The 26317-nt window shown below is 43.6% G+C and overlaps 1 protein-coding gene across 5 annotated transcripts in view; it reads right to left on the bottom strand.

Annotated features, from left to right (window-relative positions):
• Nucleotides 1–26317, bottom strand: part of RNF213 (ring finger protein 213) — an 88988-nt gene that overhangs the window by 35585 nt on the left and 27086 nt on the right. For 2 of the 5 annotated variants that reach the window (XM_043496306.1, XM_043496308.1), the window contains 21 exons: nucleotides 25874–26092; nucleotides 24336–24536; nucleotides 22486–22539; nucleotides 22056–22209; nucleotides 21190–21348; nucleotides 20041–20139; nucleotides 18485–18607; nucleotides 17482–17668; nucleotides 16597–16770; nucleotides 16217–16375; nucleotides 15293–15879; nucleotides 14628–14793; nucleotides 13696–13913; nucleotides 12985–13125; nucleotides 12221–12382; nucleotides 10495–11638; nucleotides 8452–8645; nucleotides 7614–7766; nucleotides 2480–6076; nucleotides 851–993; nucleotides 445–540 (listed from right to left, as the gene is read on the bottom strand). In XM_043496306.1, the coding sequence (XP_043352241.1) occupies nucleotides 445–540; nucleotides 851–993; nucleotides 2480–6076; nucleotides 7614–7766; nucleotides 8452–8645; nucleotides 10495–11638; nucleotides 12221–12382; nucleotides 12985–13125; nucleotides 13696–13913; nucleotides 14628–14793; nucleotides 15293–15879; nucleotides 16217–16375; nucleotides 16597–16770; nucleotides 17482–17668; nucleotides 18485–18607; nucleotides 20041–20139; nucleotides 21190–21348; nucleotides 22056–22209; nucleotides 22486–22539; nucleotides 24336–24536; nucleotides 25874–26092 (8130 nt within the window). The remainder of the gene's footprint in view (nucleotides 1–444; nucleotides 541–850; nucleotides 994–2479; nucleotides 6077–7613; nucleotides 7767–8451; nucleotides 8646–10494; nucleotides 11639–12220; nucleotides 12383–12984; nucleotides 13126–13695; nucleotides 13914–14627; nucleotides 14794–15292; nucleotides 15880–16216; nucleotides 16376–16596; nucleotides 16771–17481; nucleotides 17669–18484; nucleotides 18608–20040; nucleotides 20140–21189; nucleotides 21349–22055; nucleotides 22210–22485; nucleotides 22540–24335; nucleotides 24537–25873; nucleotides 26093–26317) is intronic. The other 3 variants (XM_043496307.1, XM_038371171.2, XM_038371173.2) reach the window with 3 other exon arrangements.

The raw sequence follows: 26317 nt of genomic DNA, 5'->3' as shown, positions 1-26317 counted from the left end.
CTTGTTCAGGCTTCCAGGACACATATTCCCTCCTTCCACAACGCTGGTCAAAGGTTACAGGGTTCTCTTCCTCCCCTCTCCTCCAAGAAGAGGCAAACATGGACTGGGACTCTCAGACCTACAGCAGGCTGTCCTGACCCTGTCACTAATAACTTCATTTTGGTAGACATCCCCTCCTTCCCCCTGCATTTCTAAGCTTTCAAATATAAATCTTACCTCAGAGAGGGAGCACAAGTCAACCCCGCTCTGTGCGCCAGTTTTCATTTTGATCCGTCTTTTTTAACATTGTCCCAAGCATGGTTGGCCCTTGCAAAAGTTAGATCAAATCTACTACAATGGTAATTGCAGAGTGGGAGGACCCAATGAGTGACACTCCAATAATGCGCAAAGTTAAGACTAGGGAAGACATTACCACAGTCAGCAATTATCTCACAGGTGACATACTTGGCTGAGGCAATGAGCTGGGCACTTTGAGAATCATCTTCAAAGTCCGTCTGAATAATTAGGATTTTATTTCCAGATGTAGAATCAAGGAAATTCCTGAGGGCAGAAAGAAAATGGAGGAAATGGTTCCATATGAGCTTTGGGTTCTTGCAGAGAGAACAAGACATTAAACATCCACCTGTGTAAGAATAGTGTCATTTTAAACTCAAATTCCCCTGCCCCAACAACTTGGAATTAACATAACTTGTGCTCCGAGTCACCTTAGCAACCCCACTCCTCAGCTCTGCACTCTTCCTTCCTTCCCTCTCTTTGGTCTGGTATTTATTTATTGCTCTAATGATCTATCATCATTTAACTTAACCTAGAGTGTCCGCTCTTCAGAGTTGGATAAGGCAGACAGACTCACCGAATCTCCTTCAGGAATGAGTGCTCTGTGTCGAACTGCTGAAGGGACCAGGACCGGATGGAGAGGCTCTGAACCTTACCCTGCACTTCTGCCTTCAAACGCTCAGAGTCAGTGGCTGTCAGAAGCCTGGAGAAAGTGGTGATCTTAGAGACAAGAATTGCAATGTGAGTTCTTAGCTCAGAGATGAACAAGGAAAGTAGCAACTGAATGACAGCATTTGCCTGCCAACACTCTGGAAGATTGCTGTAGGCCCTCATTTGTAAGGCGCTTTCTGTTAGAGCTCTTCCTCTGAGCACTCTTGATCCTTGGGTCTCAACTGCATCATGTTTACATTTTTTTAAAAAACCCCAACATGCTGATCTCATGAACTGTGTTAAAGGGTGTGTTTTGGTTTTGCTTTTTTTAAAACGTGCCCCTGAAATCAGAGTTCTCAGGCTCCACATGGACTAATTGGAGGACCAAACCTACTAGCCAGAGACAGATACAAAGAGAAGACAAGTGTTCAGGAGGCCCTGACTTGCAGGGTCTAGAGGTATTATATGCCCCAGTCAGAAGGCCCACCATCCTTCCAACCACAGTGCTGGAAAGTGGGAGGAGTAGGGTGCAAAGATTTTTACCAGGGTGCTGCCCTGGATCCTGTGCATAAACTTCGTTTGTACCCACTGTCTGGCTAGTAAGTGTCTGAAAAATCTGAAGTCCTCTGATAGCTGCAAGGAAGGACAAGGGGGAAAAAAAAACAGTCTGCTCCACGACACCTCCACCAGCCTGTTTGTTTTAAGTCGTCTTCTCCTGTGAATAACCCCACTGTCTGCCTCTGCTGCTACTCAGAACTAACAGCATAAAATTGAGGAGTGAACAGTTTCGTTTTCTGAGCCCTGCACTATACAAGTGGAGTTGTCATTCCTGTCCCATCCCACCATGCGTGGCTGTAGATGTTAACACCTACAAGCGACACCTAAACCTAGATCTCTCACATGGCACAAGAATATACCACCAGGACACGCGTTTAGGAAACAAGGTGGGTGAGGTAATGTCTTTTATTGGACCAATTTCTGTTAGCGAGAGAGACAAGCTTTGAAGAGCAGGTCCCAAGGAAGAGCTTTGTGTAGGTGGAACACCAATATTCTAGGTCTGCCACAGCTAAAACAACGCTGCATAGGATGCGCCTTTGTCAGTTTTCCTTTTCATTTCAATTCAATTACTTCTCCTCCTGTATCATAAACCGCTGGCACACCTGGATCTGGAGCTCTTGGTAAGGGCTAATTTTTTTTTTTTGGCTGAGTGAGTAGAGGGGGAGATTTACAAAAGGGCAATTAGGCAGCTTACTCCTATTTGTGCCCTTGAAAAATCTCCTTCTAGAGAGCGTCTGGAATACTACCTCATGGATGCCAAGGCCACACAGAGATTAAAGGCTCCAGGATGAATCAGCGCGATCACTGAAATGCACCTTTCACCCCACATCACTATAATTGCAGATCTAGGTTTTGAAACAATGAGAAGGCTCACATTACCCCTACCCACGTGAACTGATACTGTATTACCAACAAAGAGAATTCAAAAGCCTAGTACATGGACAGTTTGTGGACCTGAGGATCTTTTTGGAGAGAGAGAAATTTTAGGGAGACTCACCTCCGTGAAGACTGTGCAATGTCTGGACTCTGCATGGACGTGAGCCTGGAGAAAATCCACAAGAGAGGTGTGCTGCTGCTCTTTAAAGTATCTGTTGGCCAGATGATCTGCCACACAGGAGCTCAGCCGCGAACTGCCCAGGCGAACTACAGAATCTGGTGTTGCACAGTTCAGCAGCACCAGCTGGGCTTCTTGCTGCACATTTGGCATCAATTCATCAGGACGGCACCTCTGCTTCAGCTTCTCTGTCACTTGCAGGACGACTGAGGCACAGGTGTCAGAGTGGTAACCAATGAAGACGTCAGAAGGGCTATATTCCTGCCTCCCCAAGAGATGCTTCTCTGTGTCAAAGGCTATGAAGTCATTCACCCACTTCATTAGCTCCTGCACAATGTCTCTTTGCCTTTTGTCCAGGACGGTATTGATATCCAGGTAGTGCTTCTCAAGCCTGTTGATCAGTGGGATGGGAAAGTGTTTGTAAACTACCTCTTTCTCTTCAATGACTATCAAACGGAACTTTGGGTGCACTCTGCATTTCACTCGATGGGTCCCCAAGCCCAAGTCAACGTACTTTTGGCCAGCAAGGTACACGTAATACTGGTTGAGGGCATCATACAGGCTTTCATAGAGATTCTGCAGGTTGAGAAGGACCACCATCTGCCCAGTTTCCATGCAGATCTTCACACGGTTGATGTTCCTGCAGATCTGGGTGTACTCTTGGTCCTTGGGAAAGCTGGAGCCAAAGATAATCTCTGGCTGCTGTCTTTCGGCAAAAAAAGCCTGTTGGAGGATCTGCAGCGCTGCATAATTTTCAGTTAACACCAGCAGGTATCTGCACTCACCATCCTGACTGTCGCTGTAAATGTTCTGCCAGACCAGATCAATGGTGCTGACATCATCAGCGTGTATTTCTCCTTCTTTTGGGATCCTAGATGTAAATATATCCAAGGCATTGATGTCATCTTTGCCGCTGAAGTTACGGAGAACAACTTGTGCTATGTCACAAGGTGTGGGCTCTCTTTTTGAGGCCTTAGTCAAAGCTAGAATCATTTTTATGAGGCTGTAGTAGTCGCGCAAACCAAAGAACTCTCGGTCTTGGGTCTTGCAAATCTTTTCGTATGCGTCCGCGAAGATGGGAAAGTAGCATTCGATTCTCTGCAGGATGATGCGCTCTGAAGAGCAGATCCCCTTTGCGCTTTCTATGAGCTCTTTGTTGCTGGGATCGCCACGTGATACAAAGATACCTCGATTCATCTTGGCGGGGTCCAGGGCCCAGTTGGAGATCCCAATAAAACCAACTTTTTTGTGAGGAAGCAGATCATCATCAATGCAACCATCTTCCAAGAGTGGGTGCAGAGTCTTCAGGGGCATTTTTGGAGAGTCCTCTGCTAGCCCAATCTCATCGAGCACCACCACAGAGACATATTCCTTCAGGTTCTTTCCATCCTGGAAGCGAGCACACTGCTTGAAGGTACCTATAATTCCCTCAGGAGTGGAGTGGGGGCTGCACTGGAAAGACACCAAATGGATCTGTTTCATTTCCTTGTAAAGATCAGAATAAGCAGCCTGCCCTTGCATGGCATCAGCCACAATGGTTTTGGCAAGGGATTTGGAACTCCCAGGCTTTCCAACGAGAAACAGAGGGATTTTAAGTTCAATGCAGATGACCATCATAAAGACATTTTCCTTCAAGGCTAAGTTTCTCGCTATGGTATTTCGCAGAGGCACGCCACTCAAGAACAGATCTTGCATTAGGCTGATTTCTTCCAGAATCCCTTTCTGGCTATCATAAGGTTTTGGAAGGTACTCACAGATAACCCTTCTGTACAACTCTTTCTTTTCCAAGGATGCATGATAGCAAACACCGACTGCAAGTACCAAGGACCAGATGACTCTGTTTCTCTTTAATTTACATTTATCAGACCCCTTCTCTGCAAGATACTGCTCCAAATTATTTAGCAGAAGCTCACTGTGGCTGTAAAACCACTTGAAAACTTCCACACAGCGCTCCACATCCCTCAGGCTGACAAAGCTGCATTCATCATTTCTTCCTCTCATGTACCTCTGAGAGGCAAAAAGCACGTCTGTTACTACCCCAATTTCAGCTGCAGATATTTGTATAGACTCAGTTAGTCTTTGTACAATCTGTTGTATGTATATTTTTTCAGTGATATCGTTGAGCTGCCCAAAATCCCACACCAGAGGGATCATGCTTGGAGGGAGAGCATGGACACGGTACACAAGCTGCCTCAGTGGAATGGAGCCAAGTTTATCTTTGGTCTTATCTGCTTTTACACGGTAGCCTAGACCAGCCGACTCCAGACGCTGAATCATCTTTTCTGCGTGCTTACGGTAAGGGTTGCATGCTGCAATGATCTGCAAACCCGAGCCACTCACCAAAGGCTGCCCTTCTACTGTGCGGTCGCACAGAACTTCCTTGATGCTGCCGACGGCTTGAGTCGTGTTGGCTTCGTCAAAAAACAAGATTGTGTCAAACTGATGTTGCCGCTTATTGGAGATAGCAATGTCTTCTGCTTCCCTGATCTTGGCATATATCATCTCCGCACTTGTGCCTCCGTGAACTTTCACAAGTTTCATGTTCTCTGCATCAACACCACTCCTGCGCAGCTCACACAAGAATTTTATAAGCCTCGTTTTCCCACAGCCAGTTTCCCCCATGATAATAACCGGGATGCCACATCTGAATCGCATCTCAATAGCAAAAATCTTGAGCATATTGTCTGTTGTCAGCTCGTAGGTTTCATCAGGGTCCATTGCCCACTGGATTCCCAAAACCAAGCAAAGTTTCTCTAGCTTCTCATCTCTGGGCAACCGATCGAAGTTAATATTGAATGGAACTCTCTGAAGTACCAATCCCTTGTACAGCTGTACGGTCATTACATCTTTCTTGATGATATTGCCACTCATGGGATTAATGGCATCAATGCCACCATCATTATTGGCCTGCAGATGGAAGCCAATGAACGTCATGGATACACGGTCTTCGTTGAAGAAAATATATGGGTGGGGCTCAGACTCCCACTTTTTCCGAATGCGGAAAGGAATAAGATCCTCTTCTGTGACTCCTTTCATGTCAAAAACTTGCCTCCCTGGGCTTTGATCAGAAATGTTTAATGTGGGCGTTGCAAAATCCCTTGCCATTAAAATCATGAAGGTGACTACAAAATTTTTGAAACCCTGCAGAGTATCCTGGATAAAGGCAGGGTTACAGAAAACAGAAGCTTCACAGTCTCTCAGCTGAACATTCAGGAACCAAGCAAAGTTTCGCAGTTCTGACCAGGTGGGATCTATCACCCCACAATGTATCAGGAACAGCTGTAGGCACTCCACTGGGGTCCCTTCAACAGAGCCTTCTTCATAGCAGAACATATCAAGGTTATCCCCACGGTCAAATCGTTTCAAGTACTGGAAAGGTCTCTGGAAGGCCTCACTACAAAACTCTTTCTGATCCATTCCAGGTTCTGTGCTGTACTCAGATGGGCCTCCTTGCACATCCATATCCAGGACTTCCTTGGGAGACTTGCATGTTATTTTGGGGAACACATCAAGGAAATTATACTTCTGTCCATGTGAAATCTATAAGAGAGGGGGAAACAAATAAACCATTGTAAGGTGACAGGTTTCAGAGTAGCAGCTGTGTTAGTCTGTATCTACAAAAAGAACAGGAGTACTTGTGGCACCTTAGAGACTAACAAATTTATTTGAGCATTAGCTTTCGTGAGCTACAGCTCACTTCATTGGATGCATAGAATGGAACATATAGTAAGAAGATACATATATATACATATACATATATATACACATACAGAGAACATGAAAAGGTGGAGTAAGAGGCTAATTAATTAAGATGAGCTATTATCAGCAGGAGAAAAAAAACTTTTGTAATGATAATCAAGATGGCCCGTTTAGACAGTTGACAAGAAGGTGTGAGGATACTTAATGTGGGGAAATAGATTCAATATGTGTAATGACCCAGCCACTCCCAGTCTCTATTCAAGCCCAAGTTAATGGTATCTAGTTTGCATATTAATTCACGCTCAGCAGTTTCTCATTGGAGTCTGTTTTTGAAGCTTTTCTGTTGCAAAATTGCCACCTTTAAGTCTGTTACTGAATGACCAGAGAGGTTGAAGTGTTCTCCTACCAGTTTTTGAATGTTATGATTTCTGATGTCAGATTTGTGTCCATTTATTCTTTTGCGTAGACACTGTCCAGTTTGGCCAAGGTACACGGCAGAGGGGCATTGCTGGCACATGATGGCATATGTCACATTGGCAGATGTGCAGGTGAACAAGCCCGATGATGTGGCTAATGTGATTAGGTCCTATGATGGTGTCACTTGAATAAATACGTGGAGTTGGCATCAGGCTTTGTTGCAAGGATAGGTTCCTGGGTTACTGATTTTTTGTGTGGTGTGTGGTAGCTGGAGAGTATTGTATTGTAAGGTGCTGGCCTTAATCCTCTCATGCCGTTTCTTTTACCTGTCCTCGCAGATTGTAAACACCCTTTTCTGGCAGGGCTGATTAGCTGCTGCAGGGTTACAAAGCTGGGGCACTTTTAAAAAGTGTAGAGCAGAATGTGAGTGTAGCTACAATAGCAATTCTCTCTCCCTTGTATATTCCCTTTCTCCCTCCACCCCCACGACATTATTATCCCCATTTACTGCCTCCCTACCTTTTCAATACCACCTCACAGAGGGGGGCCATTTCTGTCCTTTCCCTCTCTCCCCAACTCTACTTCTGAATTTATAAAAATATTATAAATAAATAAAATTCCAAGTTTTGTCACAAATACAAGATATAGTTTAAAAGATCAGACTTTGCGCTTCTCTTTCCATGCAAACGTTCTAGTGCAGCCAATGCCGTACAGCCAGCAAGAAGTGGCAATTAGCTGTGACTGAATTAAGGAAATCATTGTAGCCTTAATTTATTGTCTGCTTGTGATGTAAAGCAGGAACATTTATAATAGCACTCTGTACTGAAGACATACAATGCATTCCAATACATTAAAATATGAGGTATTACATCACTGCATAGAATATACCTCAAAATAAATACGAGTAACACAAAAACACATGCAGACAAGTGACAAATGTAGAGAATTTACATATACGTACAAATCTTGCTGGTTTCTTAGGTGCTGGAGGTACATCAAGAATTTCAACGATATACAAATGGCACTGCTGGCGTAGCCACATTTTCCCATCAGTGTCTGTCAGATACTGTAAAACTAACAGCTTGAAGAGAAATTCTGGAATTCCACTCTGGACCTTAGTGAATACCAGAGAAAGAGACATTAGAACAAAGAATGGAGACAGAGAAATTTATAGGCTTGGCAGAAATACACGTTTATATTTAATCATTTTTATCAGGGATAATTTTCCACAGTTGCAGGAAACTACAGGGGGATCAAACAATTATTTAATGACAGTTGATGTTGAGATTCAAAAAGCTAAAACTTTATAAACCATTAAAGCACAAACTGTCAACATCACATGTCAAAATATACAAAGTAAACAACCTTAAATCAACAAATCATACTTGTTTTTACTGTTCGTTTGCTAGTCCATTGGTGGTAAGCCTAATTCCAAAGCCTAAATCACTGGATTTTGACTCTATGAAGTTCTCAAGCAGTTGTTTCCTTATTTTGTAATTAATCTGTAAATTCTGATTATTACTGTAGAAATATTTCTTCATCAGTTTGAGTGTGTGTATGGTAAAATAGACATTTACCCACATTTACCAATCAAAATCTAATCCTTCCAAGCCTACATTTTCCCCTCATATTTAAGCTTAAACTATTTTTTCGTTAGAAATAACACCTCCTAATAAAACACCTCACTTAGAACAGACAGGAAACTTTTAAAGGAAAGATATCGAATACCCTTCATGATAGGTGAAGCTGCGATGAGGGGATATCAAAATGGAATATCATGGGGTTTTGCTGGTACTCACTGATGAGGTGATATCAAAATGGAATATCATGGGTTTTTGCTGGTACTGCAAGTGCAGGAAGGACAGGAGAGATCTCAGCACTTTGCTTTCATCCACGTGGGGTTCAATCAACCTGACGGTTTTTAGAGGCACGCTAGTATCATGTAGTTTTGTCTTCAGTTTTTCATGTAGCCTCTTCACATACAGAGATTTTCCTGTGATCGTTTTAAAAAAGGGGACATATTAATTATAAGTGAGAGCTAGAAAACAAAAATATGTAAAAAAATGGTGGACTGACATATTGGAAAAAAGTGGACAGCTACTTCCTAAATCTAGTCTGCCCCTTGATCATCTTACTAAGGATCTATTCTGAGAGGAGGAAAGGCCTGAATTTGTTTGGAGTGGTTGTTGGTGGCTCAGGAACTGAGCTGAAGCTGTCTCCTGCCACAGAATGATGCCTTTGCCCATATTTGCTGGATTCCATTGAAGAGTCTGGTGAGAGAGATGTTGCTATTCATGATCTTTTCTTTATGACTTACATAAACTATTTTAGGTTACATGGGGCTGTTTTTAAAAGTCATAATCTCAGGTAAGACTGGTAGTTGGCAGGCAGGCTTCCAAGTATCTATGTCAAGTGTCCTCAAGTTTCCTCTCTGGTAGGATTTGGGACATAAAACCCCTTTTTTGGGGTACAAATCAATTGCCATTGACTCTGCTTCCATTGGGCGAGCTGAGGGAAAGGGGGCCCAGAGGGAGTTGGTTGCAGTTCCTAGATTCTTGGCTGGTTCCATGTCAGCCCCAGTCAGATGAGAGAATGTGGAGGTTGTTCTAATCCAGAGGTCAGCAACCTTCGGCACATGGCCCATCAGGGTAACCCGCACCACTTCCAGCAACTCCTATTGGCTGGGAATAGCGAACCGTGGCCACTGGCAGCTGCAGGGGGCCGTGCCTGCGGACGGTCAACGTAAACAGAATGTCTCGTGGCCCACCAGCGGATTACCCTGATGGGCCGCATGCCGAAGGTTGCCGACCCCTGTTCTAATCTACCCCAGCTGGCTCCAGCCACGAGAGGCCATAGCAGGAATGCCAGACTGCAGCCCTTACCCTGGGTGCTGCAGAGAGTCTGGAGTTGGAGCTGGCTATGCCGGATCTCCACCCATTCTGGGCTTCGTAACAGCAGTGAACCTGGTGCCTGCCAGCCCCTTTTGAGCCCCTTGCACCAATAGGAAGGGACAGCTAATCAGCATCTCTCGGATAGGGCACTGCCAAGGCAGACGTTCCAGAGGGCGTGTGGAAGTATCTAGGCCTCGTCACAGGGCTCCTGTACAAGTCTGAACTGCTTATAGTACATGCAGAAAAGCAAAGCCCACTGGTGCCATGCTGGGAGAGAGGTCAGGACCCAGAAGTCACAAACAAACTGGTTTTAAAGCACAAGGTCATAAAAGCTTTTAGAATGACAACGGAAATCTGAAAGAAAGACCTAAAGAAGAGCTCAGCATAAGCTCTAAAGTTTGTCTTCCTCACCAGCAGAAGTTGGTCCAATAGATATCAACTCTCTCACTTTGTCTCAGTGACAGACCCCCACAGTCTCTCAGCTGTCGTGTTCTGTATCAGGCTCTAAAACTGCACACTCATCCAGATACACACACCACATTTATTTGCCTGACTACACGTTTTAGTCTCAGCATTTCACAACCACAGCAGACTCTGTGGCCTAGGGCAGGGCTTCTCAATCTTCTTCTTTCTGAGGCCCACTTCAACAGGCTATAAAAACTCCATGGCCCACCTGTGCCAAAACTACTGGTTTTCTACATATAAAAGCCAGGGCTGGCATTAGAGGGTAGCAAGCAGGGCAATTGCCTGGGGCCCCCGGTGAAGCTAAGCTTTTCAGGCTTCTGCTTCAGCCCTGAGTGGCAGGGCTCAGGGCCCCAGTCTTCAGCCCCATGCGGTGGGGCTTTGGCTTTCTGCCCTAGTCCCCAACAAGTCTAATGCTGGCGCTGCTTGACGGCCCTCCTAAAACCTGCTTGCGGCCCCGCAGGGGGCCCTGGACCCAGGGCACCTTACCTACTCCGGCTCTTTTGGAGGACGTGATCCCAACACACATGTTGTCATTGAACACAGAAGCTGCTGATCCTGCTGGCTGCGTGACTTTGTAATGGTTCCTAAGGTACATCTGGATGTCCCGTAGTGGCTGCTGGGGGATCATGTGCACTTTGTACTGGCTGAAGACGGAAGGGATGTAGCTGTGCTCTCTCTCACAGTCACACAGGATCACGAGGCGGTAGTTGTCCTGGTGGAGCTGTCTGCACAGGTTCTGGAACAGCTTCTCCAGCCTGTAACTGACATCATAGCTTAGCTCATCTGCATACAGCATGGTGTAAATCTTCTCCCCTTTGCAGACCGGCGTGAGGCACCGCCGCAGGAAGAGCCCCACTTGCTCAAAGTCAGTCTCTGGGGTGCACAAGAGCACCTCAGCGTAAGTCGGCAGGGCTTGGCATGGACTATGCATGTAGATGGCCAGTGCTGAAGTCAGCACGTCGGAGCGAGGGCAGATGACGAGGTTGGGCCTGCCAACGTGCAGGCCTTGTGGGAGAACTCGAGTGACACTTTCCTTCTCCAAATCGGCCAGACTGGCCAGACAACTGCCGAGGGTATTAATATCCCAAAAGCCCGGAAGGAATGAGCTCATGTCCGCTATGTACAAGCCCCAGACCTGCTGCAGCTGTGCAGTCAAGTCTCTCTCACTGCACAGCAGCTCCCGCAGATCAGAAATATTCTTCCTTGATCTTTCAGACATCGCGTACTTGGAGGCCATACGCACATCCTGTCTGGTGCAGTTGTGTTTTATGAATGAGAGCATCATTATGGCATTCTCACTCGGCTGCAGCATTCCAAGTTGTCTGCATAGGTAAACCAACTGCTCAGAGGTGTAGTAATTCAGGTAAAAATACTGAGATCGCTTCTCAGACATGAAGCATTTCCATTTCTCTAGGATCTTCTCCATCTCCCTGCAGAGGTCCAGGAGCATTGTCATCATGTCTCCTGTTCCAAAAAGCTGTCCGACGACTTTCAGATGGAAGTCCATGCTAATACACACCTCGCTCGTGGGTGAGCAGTACACTCTGGCAATCCAGGATCGGAAGAGCATGTTCCCAGCTGAATAAAGGTCTATAAAGGACAGTGCAAGTCTCTGGACATTAGAAAACACCTGTGTGGGGGACAACAAAAAACAGTGAGAAACCGATTTTACAGGGACTGTTGAGGCTAAGGTGCTTCTTCCCAGCTGTGAATCAACACAGCTATCTTTAATTAAAAGGGAAAGGGACAGAATTTGGGAGCTAGTGAAAGGTGCCTGGATTGACAGTCCTGGAGACTGAAGGCCCTAATGGGGCTCACAGCTGTCCTGCAGGGATTACCGGAATTCAGTCTCCATGGCCCCAGTCAAACCTTGACCACTCTGCAGGAACAGCCAACAAGGGGATCAGGTGTTATGTGGACAGCTATCTGCTACAGGTTGGAATGAGACCTGCCAACTCACTCCACACAGGCTGGAGAACGGGGGATAACACCTCTGGTTCAAACACCAACCTGGTCCACATTCAAATAGGAGAAACTGAGGAGGAGAAAGGCTTTGTATCCCGTTATCAATCCCTGAAGCAGTCAGTCCCACCTCTGCAACTTTTAATGTTAATTGACTATTTAAAAACTGACTTGGTAAGGTTAGTCTAACCTCCAGCCCCAGGACAGCAGGAAATACCTTGAACATGGAAAGTAGCTATTGAAACCTGACCTCAGAAAATTTCTCCACTTCCATGCCCTGGTCTCCCTTTCCTGACATCAGCATTAGCTTGTTCAGCAGCTCCCGGAGCTCCTCCAGGGAGTATTGTCGCATCTCTTCACTGTCACCATGACTCTCCGGGAGGCTGAGAAACAGGACAGTGTCCAGAGAAACCTGCCAATGAATACGAATCATTAGTGCAAACACATTTTATTTTCATCTTCACTGGTTTATACAATGCTCATGGACAGCTGTGGAGAGCTTTCCTGTCTTGCCAGTTGTAACTAGGAACACAGAGGGCAGTGCTACACCCTAAGAGAGGCTGGACAAGGGGGTGAGAGAGCTATAACCTAGGAAACAAAGCATCAGGTGTTAATTAGAGATCAGCAGCTTAGGACAGTAGCAGAAATCTGTCGGCACAGGGTGGACTCGATAGGAAAAGCCTTTAGCCTCCCCACATGATCTGTCTGCTGCTTCTACCGTCACACAATAACCTTTGCTACACGATGGAATTGAACTATTGCTGGAAATAGTTTTACCACAATAGGTCTCCCTGAACTGGCACCAAAAACAGTTCAAGTGGCATTGGAGACAAGACAAAACCTCTTTCAATACTGTTCCAGACAGCTGGACTCTTTTTGCAGGATTAATGCTCTTTGCTAGCTGCTGCACTGTAAAGCTAGCCAGTCAGGATAGATGGGCAGACAGATGGATGGGGCAAAAAGGCCTTGAACACTGGGACAGTGCACCCTGCAGGCACATGAGCGAAGTCTCACCTTCTGGCCCTCTGGCGGTGCCCTGATGACGTATAGTCCTTTGCTGTTGATTGTAGTTGCTAGCGATAAAGATGACAGTTCCACGGATCCATGGCTCTCTTTCACTGTTTTTAACCATTCCAGGTGTCGAGCAGAATCACACTACAGGGAGAGGAGGGAAGTAACTCAGATTACTCCAATTCACTATTTCACTTTGTCTGCCGGTTCACACAGTGAGATCATCCTAAACACTGGCATATCCAACAGAGATCATAAGTGACAGAGTTGCCAGCAAGGGCGAAGGAGGAGAAGGGAGTTGTTGTCAGTCATGGAATAATCCCCCAGTAACATGCAGGGTGCCAGAGCTTTTAAAAATTGACATCCAGGGACACACAATGAGCAGATTGCTAAGGGGTCTGACTACATTACACCCCAAAGAATATCAAGTCTTATCAACCGCAGCTTAGATGGTAGGTAAGAGCCTGCGCTGCTCTAAAGCCTCTTGTTGTACATAGATACACAGGGATGAATTAGCATACAGCAGCAGCTTAGGCTCACGATCACGTTGCTTCAGTTAATTAAAATGAGAAACACAACAGGTATTTAAAAGAGCTGCATCTACATCCCCATATGCTGCCCGTAGGAATGCCAGCCTTCACGTCGATCCCCCAGCTGTATTATAAAACTGGAGGGTAACAAGATGAACTGAAGGATCAGTACTGCGAGATTTACCAGTTTCTTGGGCAGGTTCTCATCACTTTCCAGGGCTTTCCACAACTTCTTCAAGCACTGCATGAACTCCTCAAACCCCGACTCCCGCTTCAGCTCATACAGCAGGGAGGAGTAGCCTAGCACAGCATCATGGAAACAAGCCACGCGATCCACATCCATGTCATTCTCCCCAGCTGAGATGGAGGCCAGGTCCACAAACACCTTCAGCTCATTGATATCTTAGAGAAATGGACAATGGGGTTCAATGCTATTTTGTTTCATCTCGTTCTGCAACAAGATGCCAGCATGCTTAAGCCATGGAGTCTGTAAAATCATCGCCTAGAAACATCTCAGTGCAGACCTCTCCACTTTCTGCTGCAAGCTCTCATTCCTGATAGCTTCACTGGGTGATCCTTCCCCATTACCCACATCCTTGGTCCTTTCTTTTCTAACAGGAGTAAACTGTGGAGTAGAGCAGAGCAACAGCAGGGAAGGAAACAGAACTCTCTACTTTTGGGGAGGGAAAGGGCAAGTACCTGGCCTGATGGATAGAGAATTAGCGAGGCCACTCCTATTATTGTTAAATAAGAGCGATGGTCTTTGTTCTCTCAATTAATAAGCAAGCTGCACTGAGTGTATCAGCATTGCAATCTCTGATAGCTAGCAGTGGCATCAACCAGCAGGTGTCAGACAGCGTACCAGCATTCGTCAAATCCATCTAATTAGTATCTACATGTATTCTATCTTCTGGGGGCCACTGCCCAGAACTTTTCAAACCCACATACATAAAGGGAAGCTCTGTATGAGATAGGTCAGTTCTACCTCAGCTTAACATGGTTACCAGATGGGTCAGGACCTCCTCAAATCCCGAGAAGATGGCATCACCCCTCCATCACTTGTGCCTTTTCCTGCCCAATTCCCAAAAGCAAACAGGAGGAGGACATTTATTTTACCTTCCAGAGCCTCTTTGACCCAGTTGATGAAGTCCTTCCTGAGTACGAGTTCCTCAAGGCACCTACGACGGGGCTCTGTGATCCCCTGCAGCCGTTCCTTAGCACGCATCAGAGCGGAGCTGATGGAGTCCAATTTTTCTTTCTTAAAGGATTCAAAAGTGTCCGTCTGCAAAGCATATGGATCAAAAAGAATCCACAATTTAGTAAGGGTCAATATAACTTCCTCCTGGTGGGGGAAATGAAGGAAGAACCCTTCTCCCACACCTAAAACAGAAGCATCAGATATTAATCAGTATGTGGCAGCTATGGTCTAGCGGATGGAACTCAGGGCTGGGAGTCCACAGACCTGAGTTACTCTGCCACTGAGCTCCTGTGCTACTCTGAGTAAGTCATTTCACCTCTGTACACCTCACCTACCTGATCTGTAAATGGGATAATAATGCTTAGCCACCTTTGTAAAGTGCTTTGAGATCTATGCAAAGCATTATATTATTAATTAATTATTATTATTTTAAAGGAGACTGCACAGTGCATGGCCTCAGTAAAGCTGTTCGGAACCAAACATTAAACCTGCCAGACAGAGAAAGACTTACAACAGGGTTCAGATTTACAATGTCTTCCTAAGCAGTGTCTGAACAGTGGTTGGTTTAAAGTGAAATACTCACAAAGTTCAACAACATCTGTAGGATTCTAAAGTCACCGGAGAGGTTTAAGCCCTCTATGACCTTGGCAATGACCTTAGCAGAGTCGAAAGCTAAGTGCAGTTCATGGTACTGCTGGATTTGCTGAAGCCGTTGTTCTATCCATGCTCTATTGTCCACTGGGTCAAGGCTGCACATGATCTGAAGGTCAGTGCTGATCTGCTCATAATGGCTTGTAAAATCGTTGAATATAATGTCTACCTCGGCAAACGTGAGCTTTCCGGATTTCAGCTCATTATATAGTCTTTTATATTCATGGTAACAAGGAGAGAATATATCATGAAGATTCAATATAGGAATAATCTGCCCTTCTGAATCCTCATATTCCTCCACCATCATTTGGGCTGCCCTCTCCCAGCAGAGCTGGAAGATGTGACTGTCCTTGTATGTGTGCATCATCTGAGCCACCTTCTTCAACTCTGGGCTCAGGTTGTAGTATGTTTCTTGGGTGCCCTCCATGGGAAAGTTCAGCTCTCTCACATCCACAACTTCAGACAGTTCTTTTGTGTCCAGATTTTCGTGATACTTCTCCTCAACTGCAACAATATCCACTTTAAACAAAGAAAGTCAAACATCAGTTTGCAACTTTTTACCCTATTCTCATATTCCAGCTCTCTTGATCAGGCACTGAATGATTCAGTACCACAAAACATCAGTCTCTTAGATCCCTAGACGTATCAATCCCTTAGTAACATGAAATACACAAAACACTTCTTCTCCTGCTCTTCCTATTGCAAGTTTCTTCACTGACTTTTTTCAGCCTCCTCTCCCTAATTGTTGCTCGTCTCATTCCCCACTTTTTGTCCAATCCAGTAATTACTGAACAAAATCATCTCTGCTGGAAACCCTCAAAGATCTCACTTCAAAGTGGTCCCCAAAAGAACATACCTTTTATAAATGAGTGCACCTTCCTGCACATGTCCAGAAGGGTTCCTACCCAATTTCTCTCTCTCTTTAGAGAGACTATTTCTTCCCTTCTCCACGCTAGAACTTTTTCCAGATCATTCTGCTGCTGCTTTTTCTCTTGGGATGAGAGATGCTTATGCTCTGAAATTAAAATTGGCAATAATCACCAAGGAAACCCCATACTGTGGGGCAGAAGGAGAGTACTCATCTCCTCCAAAAATGATACACTTCAGGAGGTGATGCTGCTGCACATCAGTAATGAAAAACATGGAGTTGGGAGCACCATATAAAAACACCCTCCAGAATTATCAGAGAAGGCCTAGAGCCCATCCCCCTTTAAACACACAGGCATGCACACTTACGTAATTCCCATATGCAAATAAACGGTTTCTTGTGCTTTATAATAAGCTCCAAATGTTTTACTAGGATACTTCCATTCAGGAGGTTTTCAGCAACATTTGTGAACACAGAGTCAGCCACAGCCATTAACTTCTTAGCAACATCAGTAAGTTGTTCCAGGATCTTCCCATCTGCTCCTATCAGAGAAACAAAGGATTTAAATCCTGAATCTTTCTTCCTCCTTCCTAGTTCTGGGCTTTTGGAGGCAACTATTGCTATATGGAAAAGAAACACACTTTACGTCTCTTCTTTTCATCATGACCTAACTGTAAAGTCTGTAATCTTGTTGTGTTGTATCAGTACCACCATACTAACGATATACATCATTCATTAGTCACTCACAAATACCCATGATCTAAACTGAGACATCTTGATACATCGTCCACTGACAGACAGCACAGTGCAAAAATCCAACCCCCATTCCTAGGATGCCATCCCTGGGGAGAAACAAAAAAGTCCCACTTCAGTACCTGAAGCAACTGTCTTGTCCGTTTCTCATTTACCATAAGGTCTCAAATTTTCAACTCCTCCCCAAATCCACTGTTCGAAAATCGAAACTACAGTAGATTTTCCTTTATCCATAGACCCTGTGATTCCCTCTTACAGTACAAATCCCGGACAAGACTGCACTGGGGTTAACACAGAATACTTCCTGGTTACGCATATAGGGCTTTCCTATGAAATTTAGACAGTTCATTAACTTTTGCTCTCCAACATCCAATCTAACTATTAAGATTTATATCAACTCAATCTCAATCCTCCTTCCATTTGTTACTATGTACCATGGAGGAAAGAGTGGGAACATCTCTTTCACAATCTTCCAATATAAACTTCACATAAAACTGTACCATTGAAGTTGAAAAGATGCTTAATGTCAGACCACACAAGCAGATGATGCAAAACCTCATCGAAGTCATCCATAGGTTCCCCACTCTTGCTGCTTGGCCATGATTTCGTGATAACTGCTGACACAAGCTTGCCAAATTTGTCCAGATTGTAGGAAGAGACCAGATCAAGCAGATTACTCTCAGACTGCTTAAGACACAAAGGGATGGGGGATGCACAAGGATGTGAATAAACTGCATTTGTCCACCTTACACATTCATAAAGTCATTACACATTCATGTGTAATTTAGTAGGGTTCCAGGGCTGGGCGATATAGATTCATAGATATTAAGGTCAGAAGGAACCATTATGATCATCTAGTCTGACTTCCTGCACAACGCAGGCCACAGAATCTCACCCACCCACTCCTGCGAAAAGCCTTTCACCTATGTCTGAGCTATTGAAGTCCTCATATAATGGTTTAAAGACTTCAAGGAGCAAAGAATCCTCCAGCAAGTGACCCGTGACCCATGCTACAGAGGAAGGCGAAAACCTCCAGGGCGTCTTCCAATCTGCCCTGGAGGAAAATTCCTTCCCGACCCCAAATATGGTGATCAGCTAAACCCTGAGCATATGGGCAAGATTCACCAGCCAGATACTACAGAGAATTCTTTCCTGGGTAACTCAGATCCCTGGATATATGGGATAAAAAGCACCTTCTTTGCTGACTTACATTCTATGTAAGTATGTTGCCTTTCAAGTGGCTGGCAAAGAGGTTGTGATGGCAAACACCAGTGAAGGTGTTAAAAGTATTTTTTTTCTTGGTCCCTTTGCACACACTAACCCCTTACATTCCTGATTTCTTCTCAACATTTTGCTTTTCTAAACCAATTGTTCAAACATCAATTCAATGTACAATTTTATTTTGGTCTCAACCAACACCACTGACAGCTAGCAGGTCATACATTCAGGAGGTTTTCAGGTGTACCTGTATCTGAGATTCCCACTTGAGAGAACATATATTACCTGGCATGCAACATTAACTGCTTCCATGGCACAGTTTTCAAAAGATTTGCCAATGGAATGGTCTAGTGTTTCAAATTTGTCGTGGTGATGGCAGTAGGCTGCAATTTGTCGAACTGGTCGTTCCTGTTGGGAATGAACAGAAAATATTTCTCATTGATTTCATGTTTTAAGAATATGTCCTCTGAAAACATGAAGAGGGAGGGGAACATTTTGAGGCAATAACAACAACAAAAACAAAAAAACCCCACCACAAGATGAAAGGTCAATTTTCTATTATTTATTTACTCGGCTCCCAATAGGAGTAAATGCAGCCACCAGCATTGCACTATTTCCTTTTGGCTAGATGTGACAGGTAGCAGAGAGGTGTGGCATGAAGAGAGAGAGATAAAGAAATATTTGGCCATTTTCACTATATACACTGATATTTAATAATTAAATCTGTTTCCATCCCTCCAAAGCAGGTTTCTGGGCAAGTATCAGTTCCACATAAAGCTGTTGAGTTTTAAGTGTTTAGGAGCTTGGGAGAAAAATTCCTGTTTTTTTTTTTCCAGTGAAGCACCCACAAGATTCACATGCTGACAACACCACTGCTGCACCATGTAAAAATGGAAATTTAAAAATAAAATTTTTAATTAAACTTGACATTTCTGAAAACTGGCAGGAAGGAGCCTCTTAGTGTAAAAGTAGCATTCAGGACCCCAACAGTACAGGAACAAACAAAAAATTATAATCAAGTTTCAGTTTTGTGGGAAGGTTGGCTTACAAGAAAGAACAGCTTTTGGTGTTCAGTAGTCACACAAAATGCTGACTGTAAATTCTCTGGAGTTTTAAAATTAATATTAAAGCCAGGAACCAGCTCATCCTAGCCCACACAGAGTCACGCAAGTTGGTCAACAGGTCGGTTGGAAATGTGCCTTGTAATTACAACTTATTTTTAAACTACTACTAACAGAAATATTTCTAACCATGAACTCTCAGAACACCATGATGAGTATAAGAAAACTGCAGCCATCACTTCCTGCCTAGCACAGTGATCTTACCAATTTAGATAGCAAATTTTTCAGACCAGGGACTGTCTCTTCCTCCCGATATGGCTCTTTACAGTGTCTAGCACAACAGGGCTCCTATGTGCTACCATTATACAAATAAAATAATAAACAACAACAACAATAATAATAATCATGGTAGATACAAAAATATTTTACACTTCATTTTGACAGAACTAAATAAAATATTTAACCTGTCCAAATTTTCCAGTTTTCTTTGAATCACCAGCTACTAGCCACTGCTAGAGATGAGACAGCAGAAATACATGAGAGATCAGGACGACACCATAGCAAAAGTTTATGCCCAGTTTCATAGACCCTTTAAAAATGTTGTTTATAACAGAAGTGGTTATAGTCATATGAACAAGCCAATGCAAAGAGCCGAATGTTTTAAGTCCATTTAGGTTCTAGTAGCAATATGCAAGGGTTGGTTCAATAGGTTCTAGATATTATCCCTTGAGCTTTAGAGACATGCATGTGTAATTAATGAAATCTCCAGTTTCTTGGTACCTGTTTAATTCTCCCTTCCAGAACTGAAAGTAAAGTTTTCTTCCACTCCTCAGTGAAGCGTTCATCAGGAAAGCTTATCCTCACAAACTGGTTCCATACCTAAAAAATAAAAATGAACACAGTGCAATCAAAACTAAAAGCAATCCAGGAAAGAAATCAGAGTGATTAAAAAAGGTCACTCATCTTCTATACCAGTAATGTCCAAGCTGTGACCCTCCAAGGCAACTCTTAAGAAAGTTTATATTTGATTATGAATTGAGTCTGTGCTCCCTCAGCTGCATCCTACCATTTTTAAACACGAGAGTCTGAGTCAGTCTCATCACAACACGGAGGAGGCAGGGAGCCCTACTTCTCCTGAAGCTGTAGAAACAGCTCTGGTGGGAGCCAGGCATGTTCTGAACAGCTGCTGTCCTTCCCTATTGTAGCTGAAGCTGACTGTTGTCAAGGGCAAAAAATCAGGGGGCTGTAACTTGTTGCTCTGTTTGTTCACCTGAAAGGCTGCGGGATGCCCCAAGAGAGCAAGATAGGAGCTTGAATAGTTTTGAAAGAGGCTAGAGAGCACCCAGCATGACTGCCCTCTCCCACAGAGACACTCAGGACAGCCCAGGAGAGGGGAAGAAGAGAAACCAAAGCAGCACCCAGTTACAACTTCCCAATTCTCTGCCCCAGCTCAGGTTAGGGAAGCGTGGGGATCTGCTCTAACCTGTGCCAGCCGACAAGCATTCCGTAGACACCATAAGCTACCTGAGGATAGCCAGAGCACAACACAGTCTAGCTTCTCCTTCTCCCTGCCTCAGACATGCCTCTTCTGAGGAGAGGCAGGAAGCAGATCAAACTGGCTCTGTGACCAGAGAATTCCCCCATGCAAGAGGAATTCCCATCTGGGCTAATTGTGGGTAGTTTTTGCTTCCTGGAGCAGCACAGAGTGCACCAAGGAGAGAATCTGGCCCCATGTACTGATTGGTGCCCCTTGACATTTCTGAAAGCATACCTTCAGCCCTCAGGCTGAAAAGTTTGGATGCCACTGCTCTAGACCCTCTCAATGATGCACCAGTCGCACCCACCAAAAAACTGGTGTAACTAACCAACGTAACCCAATGTGTCATCTAGGGAGGGATGTACCGAAGTGCTACATTCAAGAACACAAACCGTAAGTTCATCAGGAAAATTGAATGTCACAATTGAATTGGTATGTCCTTGCAGTAAATACTGCTTTAACACCTCCCGAAACCAGCTTCTGGTGGCTGACAGAGCTCTTTGGAACACTTCTATCACTGGAATCTTCTGCATAGTTTCATCTCTTGAACCCTGTTATACAGGAAAGAAAAAACAACTATTCTAAGCAGCAGAACAATATACCTCTGGTTTAAACATAATGCATTATAGGTCTAAAACATAACACTTTAAAGCACCACTCCAACAACAAAACCCTGTTGCTTGTGGGGTGCAAGACAGAAGAGGACTGGAAGATGCACGTTCGAGAGTGCTCACTGGTCTCCTTCCTTGGTCTGATGGAACTCAGGTGACAGCATAGGATGGGGAGAAAAAGCGAAAAGGAAATCATACCATTGGACTACCTCTGCAACGTCCCTAACTAGACTGGGAGAATGAAACCAAGGCTCATAAAGCGACATAAAAATAAATTACATAAACATCTATATAGTGAAGTGATATGGATCACAAGGCAGTTTAGAAAGTGATATTTTAGAGAAAAAAGCTACAGAAGTATAAAACTAGACCTTAAGTACAGTAGTTTATACTTCAAAAACGAAATTATGCAGATGGATCTCAGAAGAATAAGTACTATTTTAAAAAGATCAGAAGAATCAAAGTAATTACATGGTTGTGTGTCACTCTGGAAAGTAGTTTTATTACAGGTTTTTGGCCTTTTTTTTTTTTTTTAAGTAGAGACAATTTACATCAATCAAAATGAGCTTTAGAAAACAATACAAAAATACAGCCATCGTCCCACATCTGTTCTAAACAACAAATAATATTATTTATCTAGCACTCACATCCAAAGGTTCTAATCTAGAAATCCTTGAAATGATCTCAGCATTAGTAGCAGGTAACTTGTAATATTTTAACTCTTTTGTTCTCAGGCAAATCATCTGATGAAGTTTTAGGCAGATATGCAAGCAGGATTTCCAAGAGTTCACTTGCAGCATCCTAATTAAAGAGAATAAAGAAATGAAACAAATTTCTCAGTGTAGTATTTCTGAAGCACAAGGGCATTTCAAATCCTTTCAGGTTATCAAAAGAGAAGGAGAATTAAAAAAAAATAACAATCAAAAGAACCAGGGGGTTTTATGGGCGACTTACGGTTCGGTAAGAGAGCTAAACTGTTCCAGATAGAACCTCACTTCATAGGCGAGGCATAGTTCAGTGTCAAAGACAAAAGGGGAATTAAGCTTTAAGAAGAGTGTACTGAAGCCTTTCGTTTACCTGTGCTGGTTACGATCCAGGACATGCAATAGCGTTTCTAGAAGTTTCTCTATCTGGGAAAGCAAGACACAAAAATTAAACCACAGCACTAGCAATTGTACTAAAATTGGCCCAGACAACTGTAAATGCAGAAAATATAGAGAAAAGATATAGGTTTAAGGGCTTAATTTTAATCCAAATTATCACAGACACAATACATAACATTAAAAATCCTGGAGGGATTTTCAGTAATCACTAGCGCCCAATTTCAGAAACCTTGAAGGGGCCTGGTTTTCAGAACATTCTAAACATCCACCTTCTGCAAACCAGGTCCCTTTAGATTTTTCATGTTCAGCATACAAAAACTGAGCCACCCAAGATTAATTATCACTTCTGAAAATGTTGGCCCCTGACTTTTGAATTACACCCATAAGGTAAATCCAACAGGAGGAAGAAGTAGATTCAGCAGTTTTCATTAACCTTTTCAAATGTGTGACAATAAACTTCATCTTTTCCTCTGAATTACATAGCAGGGGCAGGAATGCACCTGAGGCAGTATGGCCTAGAGGTTAGAGCACTGGACTGGGACTGCAGAGACTTGAGTTCCATTGCTGGTTCTGCCCCTGGCCTGCTGGCTGACCTTGGACAAGTCACTTCATAGAATAGAATCATAGAAATGTAGAGCTGGGAGGGATCTCAGGAAGTCATCGAGTCCAGGCCCCTGCACTGTGGCAGGACCACGAACACCTAGACCATCCCTGACAAGGGTCTGTCCAACTTGGTTTTAAAAGCTTCCAATGATGGGGACTCCACAACCCCCCTTGGGAGCCTGTTCCAGAGCTCAATTGCCCTTATAGTTCGCAAGTTTTTCCTAATATCAAACCCAAATCTCCCTTGCTGCAGATTAAGCCCAAAACTACTTGTCCTACCTTCAGTGGGCATGGAGAACAATTGAGCACTGTCCTCTTTATAACAGCCCTTAATATATTGGAAGATTATCATCAGGTTGTTCCTCAGTCTTCTTTTCTCAAGGCTAAACATGCTCAGTTTTTAAAATTTTCCTCAAAAGTCAGGTTTTTAGAAGCTTTTATCATTTCCCCCCCTCTCCGTGCCTCAGTTTCCCCACCTGCAAAGCATTCTGAGAACTACAAAATGAAAAGTTGTATATAGGTACTATCCCTAACTTCACTGGTTTCTGCAACAATCGTTTTAAAAAATCCTGCAAATTAATATTCACAAATTGCAGCCATATTCTCAGTCATTTTGCAATTCCATAGAAGGTCCAGATTATTACGATTTCTGCCAAGACTAAATAGATTTTCACAAACACTGCATCATTTAAATCTGTAAACGTAAGTTTTCTACACTAGCTTATCCACTGTCCTGTTTTATATGAATATAGATCTACTGTAATCAGTACTGACATGGAATAAAAATGAAAAATAAAATAAAAACCATACACCAAAAGGTGATGTCAAATGCAAAAATTACCAATCTTACAGTGAGCAACATATATCCATTTGAACTACAGGTCAATATTTTTCAGACAGATGCAGAATAATATATCAAAAATTGATTTGTTCCACACTCTAGCTAGATTCTCAGTACCCAATTCATATAATAAGCCCTGGAGGCGAAATTCAATACTTTAAGAAAATAATCTTCTCCAACCCTTTTATGTCCCAGTCCATATAACCCAGAAATGACTCCCAATAAAGCAGTTGGGGCAAATTTTCAAAGATATTTAGGTGCCAAAAGTTGAAAATCGCTGCCTAGTGAGATTTTCAAAAGCTCCTAAAACAGGTTAGGCACCCAACTCTCACTGATACCATTGACTTTACCATTACTTGGTTAAAATAGTCAGAAGACAAACCTCCCAACTGCGGAATGTAATCATGGTGTTCTGCAACCTGTGATAAATTCCTAGAAGACAGTCCAACAGCTCAACAGATAAATCAGTCAAAAATTCTGCCAAGTCCCCCAGAGGCAGCAAGCTGATCCACGACCTGACCAGTGTTCTGTCTACTTCCATCAAATGCTTCTTTCCTTTCATCAGCTGCAATAGGACCCTGCTGAACAGAAAGAAAAAGAAAAACGGGGGAGGAGGGCTGTGAATTATACAGAAGACTGGGACAGCACACAGAAAACTAACAAAAAGAGACATCTCCTTTGTACTCTGGTGCCTTCTGTACTCAAACCTGATGTCAGGGAGAATTAAAAGGACATACTATTCATACACATTTTCTCTCTCTCTCTCTCTCCTTTTATATTTGGGCCAGATTCTGTGCTGGGACCCTGGGAAACTGCTCTAACTTACGGTAGCCTTATTGAATGCTTATGGGCTGCTCCACAGCCCAGAACTGCTGGAGCACAGAACGCTCCAGCCATTCCCTGCTCCCACTCTTGGAACTCCTCTATGCTGGGAGCTGAAAAAGGACTGCAGCCCTGGGCTGTATACATCAGTCCCATATTGCTCCTGCACCAAGGAATTCCCTTGCGGGCCCTTCTCACTCCTTTATTGCACTAGAGCAATATAAAGGGCCCGAAGGAGGGAGCGGGAGACAGAATCTGGCTACTTGTGGTTTACATAAAAGACATTTTAAACAGCATTTAACTTTTCACACTAGCAGGGAAAGTCTGCTCAGAGCCTGGATTGACCACTATGGCACCCAATTTAACAGGGATAGTGCCATGTTCATCCGCTTGACAGGATGGAGTGCAGCTCCTCCTGCCCTTCTTTGGAGATTTCACATCAGCAGCACCCTCTTTACACTATTATGCACTGTAAGACACCATGCTTTTGCTTGCAACACTAAAAACCCCCCAGAAAACACACAATTCCAGCATGCACTGCAGCTACATTCAACATCTTACATGTGTCAAAATGACTCATGCATAGTTTTCTTTCTTTTAAGCCTCTTTATTTCATTAGAGCTAATTAAAAAGTATCTGAAATTGTTAAGAATGTACATTTGTGATGCTTGAGTTAAGCACTAAGATAAAGAAATCCTCTGAGAAATTAAGACATCTATCTAATGGGTTATGTTTCGGTCACATGAGATTTAAAGCAACCTTGACAGAAGAACCTGGGGAAAAAAAAAAATCGGGATTTCTCCACACATGCACTATTACATATCACAGTCACCAAGCTTACAGCATTCAGTTCAACGCATGCACGCAATGCAGATACTCTGCCTTCTTCTATATTCCCCATATGGTAAGGTGCGCTTGTGGACTTTCAGCCTAAAACATTAATAAGAATAAAAGATGTATTCGTATACCCCAAACCACTGATGGTGATGTAGTAAATTGTTTAGCTAACTGAGCTAAGCAGCCAAGAGTTTTAAGCAACAGAGACATCATCAGTTATAAAGCACTTTAAAAACTAAAGTAACTCTGGAAAACTCACTTTTTATAAGACTCCTCCTGTTTCTTCCTGAACTCAATGAATGGAAGACCTTCCAGTCCTGCCCAGATCTCTTCAGATTTAAGGTGACTATCCACCATCATGCCTTCATCAAGGTCAAAGGAAGGAGTGAAAAAGTGCAGAACAGGGAGGACACACACCCACTGGTCAACTTGCTCATCGATGCATCTCTGGCACAAGTGGCTCAAGTACTGTTTCATGCTAGAATGGATAAGAGATCATCCATGTTAGGAATGGCTAGTAAATATGTTTGTCACACAGTTTTGGGCACAAAAGTAAAAATCTCAGAGGCGCTGCTTGAGCAAGTACATATTTACAAATGACATTTTATTACAGCAGCTTGCAACCACCTCCTCAGAAGGGGCATATAAGTGAAGGACTGGAAAGCGGCTGTAACCTTGTCTCTCACTTCACAAAATCTGCTGA

This window comes from Dermochelys coriacea, chromosome 14 (genome assembly GCF_009764565.3).
Source record: "Dermochelys coriacea isolate rDerCor1 chromosome 14, rDerCor1.pri.v4, whole genome shotgun sequence".
NCBI lineage: Eukaryota > Metazoa > Chordata > Testudines > Dermochelyidae > Dermochelys > Dermochelys coriacea.
This window is presented reverse-complemented; position numbering and strand designations above follow the sequence as displayed.